The 13,931-nt window shown below is 39.8% G+C and overlaps 1 protein-coding gene across 1 annotated transcript in view; it reads left to right on the forward strand.

The window, feature by feature from the left end:
• The window catches only part of TGM4 (transglutaminase 4), a 93,572-nt gene that overhangs the window by 60,272 nt on the left and 19,369 nt on the right, over positions 1-13,931 (forward strand). The window contains exons 6-8 of the mRNA XM_081933363.1: positions 3,626-3,733; positions 5,234-5,408; positions 6,894-7,032. Of these exons, the coding sequence (XP_081789489.1) occupies positions 3,626-3,733; positions 5,234-5,408; positions 6,894-7,032 (422 nt within the window). The remainder of the gene's footprint in view (positions 1-3,625; positions 3,734-5,233; positions 5,409-6,893; positions 7,033-13,931) is intronic.

The following is a 13,931-nucleotide window of genomic DNA, read 5'->3' on the forward strand; positions in this document are numbered from 1 at the left end:
TCCTTGCTGCAAAAGGGAAAATGGGGCTTGCGGAGGCATCAATAGGCTATGGCAATCCCTGCAGTCTGAAACAGCTGATCATCGGGAGGCCTATGCTGAGACTGAAATTGAAAGTGAAACAGGTTGTTTGCTGTTTGCTGCAAGGAGGCAAATTGCTGGGAGGAAAATGCAGATTTTTTTCTTTCTAATCAGGTTAACTGAAATAATCTATTTGCTGCAAAGAGGTAAGTCAATAACTATAAATGGCTATAGAATGTTTAAATTATTAGACTTATTTTTTAAAGGCTGCTTTATTGTTGTTCTAGACAAAAAAATGAAGAATCTTTTTAAAATAAATGCTTGATCTGAAGAGGCCCAATGCTATTGTATCTTCTTTTAAATAGCAGAGACTAACGTATACTTCCAGAAAGCCACATCAATTGAAACAGCATCTGTACAAGTATAGTCGTAACACCACAAACAGTGTATATCGTCTATACTGTTTGCTGTTTGCTGCAAGAAGGTAAATTGCTGGGAGGCAGAGGCAGATTTGTTTCCCTTGTTTTCCTCCCCAAAAGCTTGGTGCGTCTTATACTTCAGGGCGTTTTATACTCTGAAAAATATGGTACATTTGTCCTTAAGGCTTGGTCTTGTGCTGCCAGACCAAGTCTCTTTCTTTAACTTTCCTGCTCTTAGCCATTGCCAGGTCTTGTTATTATCTACTTTCCCTGCTATTTTTTTTAATGTACTGGTCATGTAGTGCCATGCCTCCATTCTGTTCTTCATTTGGTCTTTCTTGTAGGCCAGTTTGGTCTCTCCAGTAGTCAGCAAGCCTTCCTTGCATACTAACTTCAGTGCATCTTCTTCATTGTCCTTCAGCTTTTCTTCCAAAGTCCTTTTTTCTTCTTTAACTATCTGATGTTCTTGCAACATTCCACGCCCACCTATTTGCCTTGGTAGGTAGAGACCGTCAATGTTGTTGCGAGGATGAAGGGCATGATTCATTGCCATTATTTTTCTGGTTTTCCTATCCATTGCTTTTAATTCTGTTTGAGTCCAGTTCACTATTCCAGCTGTGTATCTAATGACTGGTATTGCCCAGGTGTTGATTGACTTGATGGTATTTCCTCCATTGAGTTTGGACTAGATCTTTTTTACTCTCTTGATGTATTCACCTCTAATGTTTTTCTTGACCTCAGTGTGCTTGATGTTGTCAGCTTGTACTATACCCAGGTATTTGTAGTAATCATCTTCATCCAGACTCTTAATGTTATTTCATGGGCATCTTAATTCCTTCAGTTTTCACTATTTTTCCTTATTTGATAGTGAGTGTGGCACATTTGTCCAATCCAAACTCCATTGCAATATCTTGACTATATATATGAACAGTGTTGAGCAGTGATTCTATTTCAGATGATGTTTTTCCATACAGCTTCAGATCATCTATGTAAAGAAGGTGGGATAGTCTGGCAGATATTTTTGATGTTTGATAACCATGTCCTGAATTATTCAGTAATTCTGAAAGAGGAAACAATAATAAATAGTAGTGGTGATAGTGAATCTCCTTGAAATATTCCTCCTTGATATTAACTTCACCAAGTCTCTCATCATTCAACTGCAATTGTGTCTTTCATTGTGCCATCGATCTTTGCACAAGCCTTCTGATGTTTCTACTGACTCCTGTTATTTCTAGGCACTTGATTATCCAGTCATGTGGCAGAGAGTCAAATACCTTTTCGTAGTCAATCCATGCTACATTCAGGTTGATCTTCCTTCTCTTGCAGTTTTCCAAAATCATTTTGTCAATTAGGAGTTGATCTTTTGTTCCTCTGCTATTGGGGAGGTTTCCTTTCTGCTCAGGTGAAAAGAGATTGTTTTCAACTAGATGCTCTTGGACTGCATCAGCTACCACACCAGTTAACAATTTGAAAGTTATTGGTAAGCAGGTAATTGGCCTGTAGTTGCCTGGTGCTGCCCCTTTTGCTGGATCTTTCATTATCAGGTAGGTTTTGCAGATGTTAGCCACTCTTCAATTTAACCCCTTGTTGTATGTTGTTAAACTGCTTGCCAATGAGTGGGAATAAACCAGTTAGATGTTTCAACCAAAAACCATGCAGTTCATCTTCACCTGGTGATGACCAATTCTTGATCTTCTTTTCTCTTTTCTCTACCATTTTTGCTGTTATTACTAGTTCTTTCATTTCAACTTCTTTTTTATTCTTATCCACCTTTTTTAACCAAGTTGCATCCTTTTTATATTTCTTTGGATTTTATCCCATATCTGCGGCCAGAACTGCACTGTTTCTTCCTTGTCAGGTAGTGACTGATTCATTGCAGTTTCTCCATTGAAGGATTGTTAGAAACGTTTCTGATTGGATTGAAATTGGAGGTTCTGCCTATAATTTGAAATTCGAGCTTCGTATCTGCTAATCTTCTTGTATATTGCTGTTATTTGCTGCTTTATTATTTCCAGTGCTTCCTTGATCTTCCTTCTTTCTAAGTGAATCTTGATTAGGTATTTTTTGGTTTTCTTGTTCTTCAGCTTCTTTACTTTCATATGATCTAGCTTGCTTGCATCTGATCTCAATTTGCTAATCTTATTTTCCAATCTAATCTTCCATTTTTGTGGTGCACTGTTTAATTTTTTCCTTGCCTGTTGATTTTGCATCCTAGGTATTCAGTTATAACTGCAGCTGTGCTGTACATTAGTTGGTTAATTTTGTGCAGTGACTTGGTGCTTATGTTTGATATTGCAGTATTTGCATCTTTTAATGCTTATGCTAGCTGTTTCTTTGGAACAAGCTTCAATGCAGGCAGCCTTATTCTGATGTTTTTGTGCTGTTTTAGATGCTCAGCTATTCTTTGTTTCAGTTCTTTTACTTATTTTGTTACAGGATTTTGTTCTTCCTATGGCAGAGGAGTGGACCCTTGGTTTCTAAATGAAAACAATTGTATATCTCTGTTGGATTTTTCTACTACCAACTTTCCCTGGTTTGCCTCTACATTCTGAATTACTTTGGGCAAGGCTTTGATTTCTTTGCCCTGGTTGAATCTTTGCAGTTCTTCCAATTCTGCTTCTGTGAATACTTTATTTTGTATTATAAATCGATGTTGATCCACTAGCCTCTGTTCTGTTATTTCTGATTCTGGGTGTTGTTCTTTCCAGAACTGGTGCATTCTTTTCAAATATCCTCTTCTTGTTGGGTTTACTTTGTAATAACAGATAATTATTTCTTTGTTTTCAATCACTATATATTTGTATACTTATTTGTATAGTAGTAGTAGTAGTAGTAGCAGGAGCAGGAGCAGGAGCAGGAGCAGGAGCAGGAGCAGCAGCAGCAGCAGCAGCAGCAGCAGCAGCAGTTGTTGTTATATCAAACTATTTTTTACTGGTGGTAACAGAGTAGATTTCACATTTAAAACTTATGAAGTTGCTGTTGATTGAATTAAGAAACTATTTTTCCAGCATTGAAGAACATTAAATAATCATTTTTGCCTTTTTTTCATTGTTAGTGTTAGATGTTTGTTTTTCTGTTTTGTTTTTTTATTCTTTTTGACAAATGAAAATAATTATGTTTAAAAAAGGATTATTTTTCCAGCAGTGAAAAACTTAAATAATCATATTTTGCCTTGTACTACAAAACAGTTTGAAGATGATATTTTGGATTGCTGTATCTATCTTCTGGACAAGAGTCAGCTCAAGGCGAGTGCTAAAAAGGATCCGGTGATCATCTCCAGGGTCATGTCAGCTTTGGTATGTCATTAAAAATTCTTTATTCTAATCTTTATATTGTAAATCACAAAACAGAAATCAGTAAAACTAATCTTCCCATCAATCTGAACTTTAGCCTAGAACTGTAAATCTGGTGCCTGACTGATATTTTAGCCTACAACTCTTGAATTCACTTCCCTATGGCCCTATTAGCTGGGGCAGAGAATCGAAGTCCAAAGTATCTGCATGTAACTCTCAGCATACCAGTTTTATAGTCTCTGGTGCTCACAATTACCAAAAATTGGTGATGTGTTCACTTGAAGTGGGAAAATATAAGAGAACAGTATAATTTTACATTTTTTTCTATTAGCTGAGCTTGAAGGGGAAAGAATTTCCCTTGGCAGAATTTTCATGAATCTCACCTAGTTCAAATAGGAGGAGGAAAAGGAGACAGATCCACACTGCATGGTTCCATCAGAAAAGGCCAGTTTTTTTAACCTTTATTGCTAAGTTTCTTTAAAAACTTATTAATAAAGTGATAGTGGAGGATAGCAAATAGTAACCCAAACAAAGCAAGCATCCACTTTAGTAGTCAATAGGAATGTATAGGGTTGCTTACAAAGAAGTAAATACAGCATGAAAACTAGACATTCTAACTTGAGCCTCCACCATGCATAAAATACTCCTTTTAACATATGGCCAGAGAGCACTGGCGGAATTTATATTACCTGCCTCCTGAAAGAGGATTGAAAGTGATATCATGTATTCCTGTCCTCTAGAAATAGTGAACGGGTTATGTTGGACTGGAGAAAGCTGGAAGTTCAGATCTGCCCTTGTTCCTTCTCTATAACGGAGTAGAACATATTAAGACTCCTTGTTCTGAATGAACTTAATTAACTCTGGATTTCCTGTCACTAGGCTATTCAAATAATACAAATAATGGTTGTATTTTTATTTCATATAAGCAACAGCCTGAAGAATATTTTCTTCCAATCCTATACTCTAACTTGTGTTTTTCCTCTCGCCATGCATTCTTTCACTTATCCACTTACCACACAAACTGCTGTATGTTATGTACATGCAACATGACTACAGCATAATGGTCTTCTAGTTCTTTATGCAGCCAATTGTTTGCGATCAGTAAGACCCTGTTCTGAAATGTACTATGTTAATCTAAGCAAAAGGGCTTCAAATGGAGGGGAAAGTGTATGTAGAAATGCTTATATTAAAAGCTTTTTTTCTGAAATGTGAAGACATGCTAGGGCACAGGTTGACATCATTTCAGTATTATATATGATAGGGGAAGGATGAAAGTCATAGATCTAATCATTCTAAAAATGACTAGAAACACAAGCTTTGAACTTTTTGCCTTTAAATTTCAAAAATACACCAGCACATCCTCTATTTATTTATATGAAGAATGTTTTGTATTATTAGGGTTGAAAATGCAGCATGCATTCTGGCCTTAAGAAGGATATTATTTCATAATGTTCTAAACAGAAACAGGAATGGGAGGCTTTATTCTCATCAACACTTTCTTAGGTTAATTCTGAAGATGATCGTGGAATTCTGCATGCAAACTGGACTGGGCATTATACTGCTGGTACAGCTCCTTTGGCTTGGACAGGAAGTGTCCCAATTTTGCAACAATATTACAGAACACAAAAAAGTGTCCTTTATGGTCAATGTTGGGTTTTCTCTGGAGTGATTACCACAGGTAGGATGTACTTCTCCAAGCAGAAGCTTTTCCTGCATGTTTTTATGAAAGCATTTATTAATTACTTTTTATGTATGAAAATAAACAAAACTTTCATAAACTAGTTTAGTGATCTACATTCTAGGAAAGATAACAGGATTCAGGATTCTGCCTTCATGATCTGATTGTAGGTTCTTAAAACACATTCTTAGAATTAAGAAGGTGGACCAGATTGATTCTCTGGTCTGATCCAGCAGATTCTCTCATCCTTAATCAGTCAGACAGTGAAACTGTATTATTTCCATATAGATTTCAACTGTAACATTTTAAATATATAATTTATTTATTTATTTATTTTCTTCGAATTTCTAGACCGCCCCCTCTCCCGAAAAGGACTTGGGGCGGTGATAATAAATTAGGAAAGAGCAAATGATTTCATAAAAGAAAGCATTCATAATATCTGTAAAAATAAAACACACCCTTCAGTAAAACTCCTTAGAACATGCAATTTTCTTGGAAACAGTACAGATGTAAGCTTGCATTGTCTTCTGCAATATTTTGAAAATTTTCTTAGCTTTGCCATTCTCTGATAGTTTCCCATCTAAGAAGTGACCCATATCTAACCCTTCTTAGCCTGCAAGCACAGATGAGATCGGTGAAACCATTATAACCTGCTGAAACTGCAATACCTATCATCATGGCTTATTTGTTAATCTGCTATAAATCATAGAATATTTGCTTTTGGATTTAACAGAATATAACCTGCCACCAGTAGTGAAATTACTATTTATTATGAGGAAAGAAAATTTTCTGAGTGTTAGCCCAATTATTTCCACCTCAAGAGACAATTTGAAATTCTAGATCAAATACTTTAAAAAAAAAAACCATAATAAAGCAGATAGTGAGGCACGTCTTCCAGAACCCCAGGTCTGGAATCATTTGTCATTTTCTTAAAATGATCATAAGATTGCTGTTGAGGTCACATACATTTTAGTCAAGTTGAAATAGTTTTCAGAATAAGATTAAGAATAAACTTTGGGCAGGACAGAAGTGTGTTTGATCCCACCTCAGAGAGAGACTATCTTATTATTTCCAATGGTATCTAAATCAGAGTTTGCAGAAAATGAAATCAAGGGAGAAAGTTAACTCTAGAGAGAAACCATAGTGTTGGATATAACTGTACTTACTTTGAAAAGCAGTTGAGTATTTTCCAGGTTTAACTTCCATTAGGGGACAGAGTTAAATATGGTCTAGTCTAGCAGATTCTTCTGACATATAAAAATCTTGAAAAGTACCATCAAGGTCCATTCAGCACTGTAGCTATTTTACTATAGTTAGGTTCCATACTTTTAATATTAATATGTCTTCTTTTGTACAATGAACCATGCCTTTAAAAATAGTATTCATACACAATTTAAAATCCTGCATTATAATAAGCAGTGGTTGTTAATAAAGACAATAAAGCAGCTAATGAAGTGAGAGCTAACAACTTTCTTTTTGTCTCAGTTATGCGCTGTCTGGGGATTCCATGCAGAAGTGTGTCAAATTTTGCTTCAGCACATGATACAGAGGAAAACCTTAAAGTGGACATTTATTTGGATGAAAAAGGAAGAAAAATAGACTCATTAACAAATGATTCAATTTGGTAATTGTCAATATAATTAAGAAATTATTTTTATTGAAATGCTAATTTATGAAGAATATAGTGGAAAAGGAAAAACTATTATTTTTTATTATGCAGATACAAGGTGAATGAAGGATTAATCATAGTTAGCTTACTGTTTCATATATAGTACAGTTTTAGGAATATTACCCAGCTCACAGCAATTTCAACAGGACTGAGACTGGGTCCAGTGGAGTAAGGTAACAGTCCACATGACTAATGGCACACAAATCATACAACTATAAATCTAAAACAGGAAGGCTGTAAGGGAATATCTATTTGCACTGACACTGTGAAATTATTCATTGTGAGGGCAACTGACCTTCTGACCAGAAAACAGCAGTAATTCATCCTCGGTAAGTGCTTGTGTGATTACAATTTTATTTTAGAATATCTAGCTTAGTTTACACTTGTTTTGCAGCTGTCTTTCATGGTCCTCTTTTCAAATTTGAATACTGTCTTATTTGTAAGCAATTTACATGGACTTATTGCTTATCTGGAGTCTTTATTGGACTCTTCTGGCTGAAATTAGATGGCCAACTTAGCCAGTGTGTTCTTTTGAACTGCCCTGCTATCAACCCCCCTCTTACTACTGCAGGAGAAGTGTAGTATGGACAACTGTTGGATTTAGCAGAGTGAGAACTGTGGGCCATAAGCACAAAGTATTTGGTTTGTCCCTGCATAATAGATACAGTGCCCTTGCTGAATTTAATAAGCATACTAAGGTGGCTGGCTTAGCTGTTTACAATGACAGAGATGACTCAACTAACCAGGGGATTGTGATTTGTGACGAAGAAATTGTTTTGGATAAGGAAAGTTGTGAATCAAGTATTGCAAATCAGGTGAGCAAAGTAGTTAAAAAGAAAAGCCACCTGCTATTTGGTGATTCAATTACAAGAGGTATCAATTTAGGAAAGGATGTGGAGGTTTTGAAACAGGTGACATGTCTGCCTGGTGCTATTGCCAACAAAGAAAAGAGGTGCATTGTTAAGATCATCAAGAATGCTCATAAGGACAGTGATGTTGTTGTTGTTGTGCATCTTGGAACTAATGATCTGTACAAAAAAGATATATACTATATTGCCAAAAGTATTCGCTCACAACTGCTTCTGATTATGTGATGGGTGAGCGAATACTTTTGGCAATATAGTGTACTTTCTGTGATTTCCAGAGCTTGGGGCAGGAACTTAGCAGGATAGGCTGTAATCTTACTTTTTCAGAGATTTTATCTTTATATAAGCAAAAAGGAAAAGGGTGGTGTATAGCGGAATTCAGTATGTGACTGTGAATGTGAATGGTGTAAAACATAAAGTTTTGGTTATGTTAATCATGATGTTTGCAGTTTACCTGATGAAAAGTTTACCAAAGGGATGGTTTACATCCATCACAGAAAGGGACTGAGTTATTTAGTACTAAATTCAGGAGTTTTCTGGAGAATCATTTAAACTGAATAATGGGGACAGAGAGTTAATTGATACATAACATTTCTGTCCCCACCAAACCAGAACCGATAGAGTTCAAAGTGTTTCTAACATAGATGTTTGTGCAATTAAGAATATTAAGATTGATGTTAAAAAAAAACAAGTATGTACAATACCATGTGCACTAATCAAATAGATAGCAAGGCTCAAGGGAACTCAGACACAAAACAGGTAATGTAGGAAACAAACACAGGGTCAGTCAAAAAGGACTCAAATGCCTATACCCTGATGCATAAAGTATGAAAAATAAATAGGATGAACTAGAAATCTAAGTACATGAAGGCAGATATGATATTGTTGCCATTACAGAAATTTGGGATGAAACCCATGAATGGAATATATAACTAGAGGGTCTTAAAATGCACGAAAGAAACAGACCTAATAAAATAGGAGATGGAGTTGCCCTTTATATAAAAAAATAAGTATATCTCTACAGAAAGTTCTACATTTAGCCAAGAAAAACCAAATGCACAGGTGGTATCTGTCTCAATATCTTTTCCCCCCAAAATAAGACCTATCCAGAAAATAAGCCATAATGTCAGGGTTCCTGAAATCCCCAATTCCAATGAAACTTTGAGACAGTCATTTTCTCAAAGCTCCCATTTATTAGAGTAAGTATACAGGCACATCTGGGAAAACTCGAATCTCAGAGTTCCAGATTTTCCCTCAGTAAGTCAAAAGTCCAAATCCATCCCATGTATCCATCAGTTCATCACATGGTCCAATCCCAATCGGTCTTAACTCGAGACATCACTCCAACCACTCCTTCTCCAGATGCAGGAATACCCTGACCTTGACCGAAAAGAAGAATGCTATTTTATCTAACAACACCCCCTCTACTAAATCCCCCCTCCTGCTTTCCCAGGCACAAGAATGTGGCAGCCTGGAAACATCCAGTGTTAATATGGCTTCCAAAGCTGACACATACCATGTTTTACGTATGCACCTAATATAAGCTCTACTCCCAAAATAAGCGCTACTTAAAAGCCTGCTCTGCACTGACTTACATGAGGCAGGTGTCGGGCATGGATGGCCTGGCTGTGGGGGTCCTGAAGTAAGCTGTTGTGGAGTGCGTTGGGCACCTCCATCACCTGCCTCACTGTGGCAGCACTAGCACTTTGCTTAGCCTCCTGCCCCGCTGCGAACAAGCAAAAGTGAGCCTCCCGTAAATTGGAAAAAGACACCTACCAAAAAAAAAGCCCTAGTGCTTATTTTGGGGCCCAAAAGCAAATAAGACCAAGTCTTATTTTCGGGAAAACATGGGTGGTAGTAGCAACTGTGAGAGAGATCTTGGAGTCCTAGTGGACAATCACTTAAATATGAATGAGCAGTATGTAGCAGCTGCCAAAAAACCCGAACACAGTCCTAGACTATATTAACAGAATGATAGAATAAAGATCATGTGAAGTATTAATACCACTTTATAATGCTTTCCCAGACCACACTTGGAATATTGCATAAAATTTTGGTTGCCACAATATAAAAAGGCTGTTGAGACTTAGAAAGATTGCAGAGAAGTACAACTAAGATGATTAGGGGACTGATGACTAAAAACATACAAATGACAGTTGCAGAAATTGGATGTCTAGTTTAATTTTTAAAAAGAGTAATATGATAGCAGTGTTCCGATCTCTAAGGGGCTGCCACAAAGAAGAGGGGTTAACCTATTATCCAAAATGCCTGAGGCAGAACAAGAAGCAATGGATGGGAACTAATCAAGTAGAAAACTAACCTAGAACTAATTAGAAATTTTCTGACAGAACAAATAATCAGTGGAATGTTGCCTCCAGAAATCATGGGTATTCCAACACTGGAGGTTTTTTAGAAGAGATTGGACAGCCATTTGTCTCAAATAGTATAGGGTTTCCTGTTTGAGCAGGAGGTTGGACTAGAAAGACCTCCAAGGTCCCTTCCAACTCTGTTATTATGTTAACTTTGGATTTGATAAGAAATGGCAATTAATGTTGTGAAGTCCAAAATTGCTACTTAAAAAAAAAAAACTATTACTCTTTTTGTTTCCTAAAAAGGGTGCTGGTACTTACCTGAGATGCCTCTTCTCCTAGGATGGAGGCAGCATCCAGGCTGGGTTAACCTTCATCCAATCATATTGAGGACTGAGTCTGGTAACATTATTACGCCCCTGTTGCTAGGTAGACCCAGCTTTTGACGAAGAAAACACCAAGACCCCATGCGTCATAGTCAATAGTTGTAATATACCTGTACTCCGGACATCCGGTTGCACCCATCTGTCATGTCATTAAACTCCTCTGACCGTCCTTACTGTGTCATAACCAAGATGACAACCTTTTTTTTTATTCAACAGGTAAACAGCAAGGTAAAAAAACAGTAACAAGTAAGGCATGGCCCAGAAACAAATCCCAGTCAGGGAGGGGCTGGATGCTGCCTCCACCCTAAGAGAAGAGGCGGCATCTCAGGTAAGTACCAACGCCCTTTCTCTCTAGTGGTGGAGGCAGCATCCAGGCTGGGACATACCAAAGCAGTAACTTAGACTGTGGGTCTAAGACTGTGGCAATGAAGCATCAGCCCCAACCACCGAATGCAGCACCCTGTGATCGAAGGCCGCCTCTGCAGACGCAAATGAATCCATCTTATAGTTCTTAATGAAGGCATTAGGTGTAGTCCAGGTGGCAGCCCTACAGATTTCTTGTAAAGAGGCCTGAGCCGCCCACGCTGTGGATGTTGACGCACTTCTAGTGGAATGTGCAGTGATCCTAACGTACTTGTAGAGACTGAGACTGGTATGCCAAAAAAATACAGGCCTTTAACCACCTGCCTATGGTAGGGGAAGAGACCTTGTAACCCAGGGAAGTGGGCTGGAAGGACACAAAGAGAGTGTCGAATTTCTGAGTTGCAGATGTGCATTGTAAATAAATTTTGAGAGCCCTCCTTACGTCCAAGGTGTGCCACTTGCGTTCCAGTGGATGGACAGGATGGGGACAGAAGTTGGGTAGAACAACCTCCTGTGTCATGTGGAAACAGGAACACACCTTGGGGACAAAGGAGGGGTCCAGGCGTAAGACCACCCGGTCTGTATGAAAAATGCACAATTCTTTCCTGGATGAAAGAGCCTGCAACTCTGAAATCTAACACGCGGAAGTTATGGCCACCATAAATGATACTTTCAACATTAGAAATCTGAGCGAAACCTCCCTCAGAGTTTCAAAGGGAGCCTTAGTCAAGGCGTCAAGTACCTTGGGTAAATCCCAGGAAGGGTACCTATGGACCGCAGGAGGCTTGAGGTTGGACGCCCCTTTGAGAAAGCTGCGCACCATAGGCAGCTGAGCCAGGGAAGGAGAACCCCCACAGTCAAAACGGAAGATATGGCTGCCACTTGCTTCCGGATGGTATTTGGGGCTAGTCCCTTATCTAATCCATCCTGCAGAAACTCTAGTAGTTGAGGGATTGTGACCCTGATAGGGTCCAAATTTTTACCAGAGCACCAGGAACAGAAAGCTTTCCAGGTGGTGTCGTAAATTCTGTTTGTCGATGGCCGCCTAGTGGCCTGAATCGTCTTGATGACCCTGGAGGAGAAATTGTCCCCCCTTAGGATGCCCCGCTCAAATGCCAGGCGGTCAACTTGAACCACTGAGGGTCTGGGTGTTCCAGTGACCCCTGACGGAGGGAGATCCTGTCCCGAGGGATCCTCCAGGGTCTGTCCACCGAAAGTGTCCACAGGTCGGCGAACCAAGTCCTGCGTGGCCAGTGTGGGGCAATCAACACAACCTTGGCCCTCTCCCCCAGAATTTTCTGTATAACTCTGGGTAGGAGAGGCAGAGGTGAAAAGGTGTATAGAAGGCCAGGAGGCCATCTGCATCTCAAGGCATCCACCCCCTCTGACCGATGTGCTGGGTACTGAGTGAAAAACCTCAGAAGCTGACTGTTGTGTGGGGTGGCTATTACCGGCATGCCAAATCTGTCCACTATGTCCTGAAAGATCGAGGGGTGCAGTTGCCACTCGGCATTGTCCAGAATCTCGCGGCTGAGCCAATCTGCCTGCACATTCGCCACCCCAGAGATATGTTGCGCGGTGAGGGAGAGCAAGTTCTTCTCGGCCCAAAGACCCAGCCGCATGGCTTCGTCCATGAGTGATCGTGACTTGGTGCCCCCTTGTCGGTTGATGTGTGCCTTCACAGACACATTGTCCGTTAGCATCAGCACATGTTTCCTCCCACCCCTGGGAGGAATTGGCAGAGAGCCAGATGGACCGCCCTCTAGCCAGTTTATATTGTGTGCACGATCCACCTGGTCTCACTGGCCCTATACTACCTGTGTCTGAAGGGTGGCACCCCAGCCAAAGAGGCTGGCATCTGTTGTGACAGTCAGAAATTCTTGGTCCTTGAAAAGTAGACCTTTTGTGATGGCCTGAGATGTCCACCACCTGAGGGAACACTTGACCTCCGCTGGGACGTGTACCTTGGCCAGGGAACAGCTCAAGAGCTTCCTCTGAAAAGGTAAGAGGAACCATTGGAGACGACGTGAATGTAAACGTGCCCACAGAACAATAATGATGGCCGACACCATGGTCCCAAGCAATTTTGATAGTGAGGCCAAAGAGCATCTATGAGTCCTGGCCGTCTGACCTGCCAAAGTCCTGAGATTGTCCTGCCTCTCGCGAGACAAGTACTCTCTGCATTCAAGTTTGTCAATCAACGCCCCCAAGTGCACCAACCTGGTGGAAGGATGGAGGATGAAGGATGATCGAAAACCCATGCTCCTGAAGAGCCTGGATTGTAGATGCTAGATCTCTATGTTCCTGACTAGGGGATGACAATTGGATGAGAATATCATCCAAGTAAGCCTGAAGTCTAATAGCCACTTCCCTTAGTGCAGCGATCAATGCAGCTAGAATTTTCGTAAACACTCGGAAAGCCGATGACAGTCCAAAGGGGAGGGCAGTGTATTGGAAATGCTGTCCTAAATAGGAAAAACGTAAGAATTGTCTACGTTGATGCAAAATAGGAATGTGGAGGTATGCCTCCATTAGGTCAATTGAACTTAAAAAATCCCCATGCCTGATGGATCCCAAAATGGAATGCAAAGAATGCATCTTAAAACACTTACAACAAATGAACTTGTTTAATTTTTTAAGGTCTAAAATGGCTCTCCAGCCCCCGAGGCCTTTGGTATAGCAAAAAGGATAGAATAAAGCCCCAGCCCGCATTCCTCAGCCGGTACCGGTTGGATGGCTCGAATGTCGAGGAAATGTTGGATCGCCTCCAGCATGAGGCACCTGCAACCTGGGTTAGAGGAAACTGGATAGGCCCTGAAGGAGCTAGGGGGGTTGGAGATAAACTCAAGGGCAAGCCCTTGCCTAACAGTAGACCTAACCCAAGCATAGGAGGTGGTAGCACCCCAAATATCAGCAAACATGGCTAACCT

Source organism: Natrix helvetica (genome assembly GCF_964273705.1).
Source record: "Natrix helvetica genome assembly, chromosome: Z".
In the NCBI taxonomy this organism is placed as follows: domain Eukaryota; kingdom Metazoa; phylum Chordata; class Lepidosauria; order Squamata; family Natricidae; genus Natrix; species Natrix helvetica.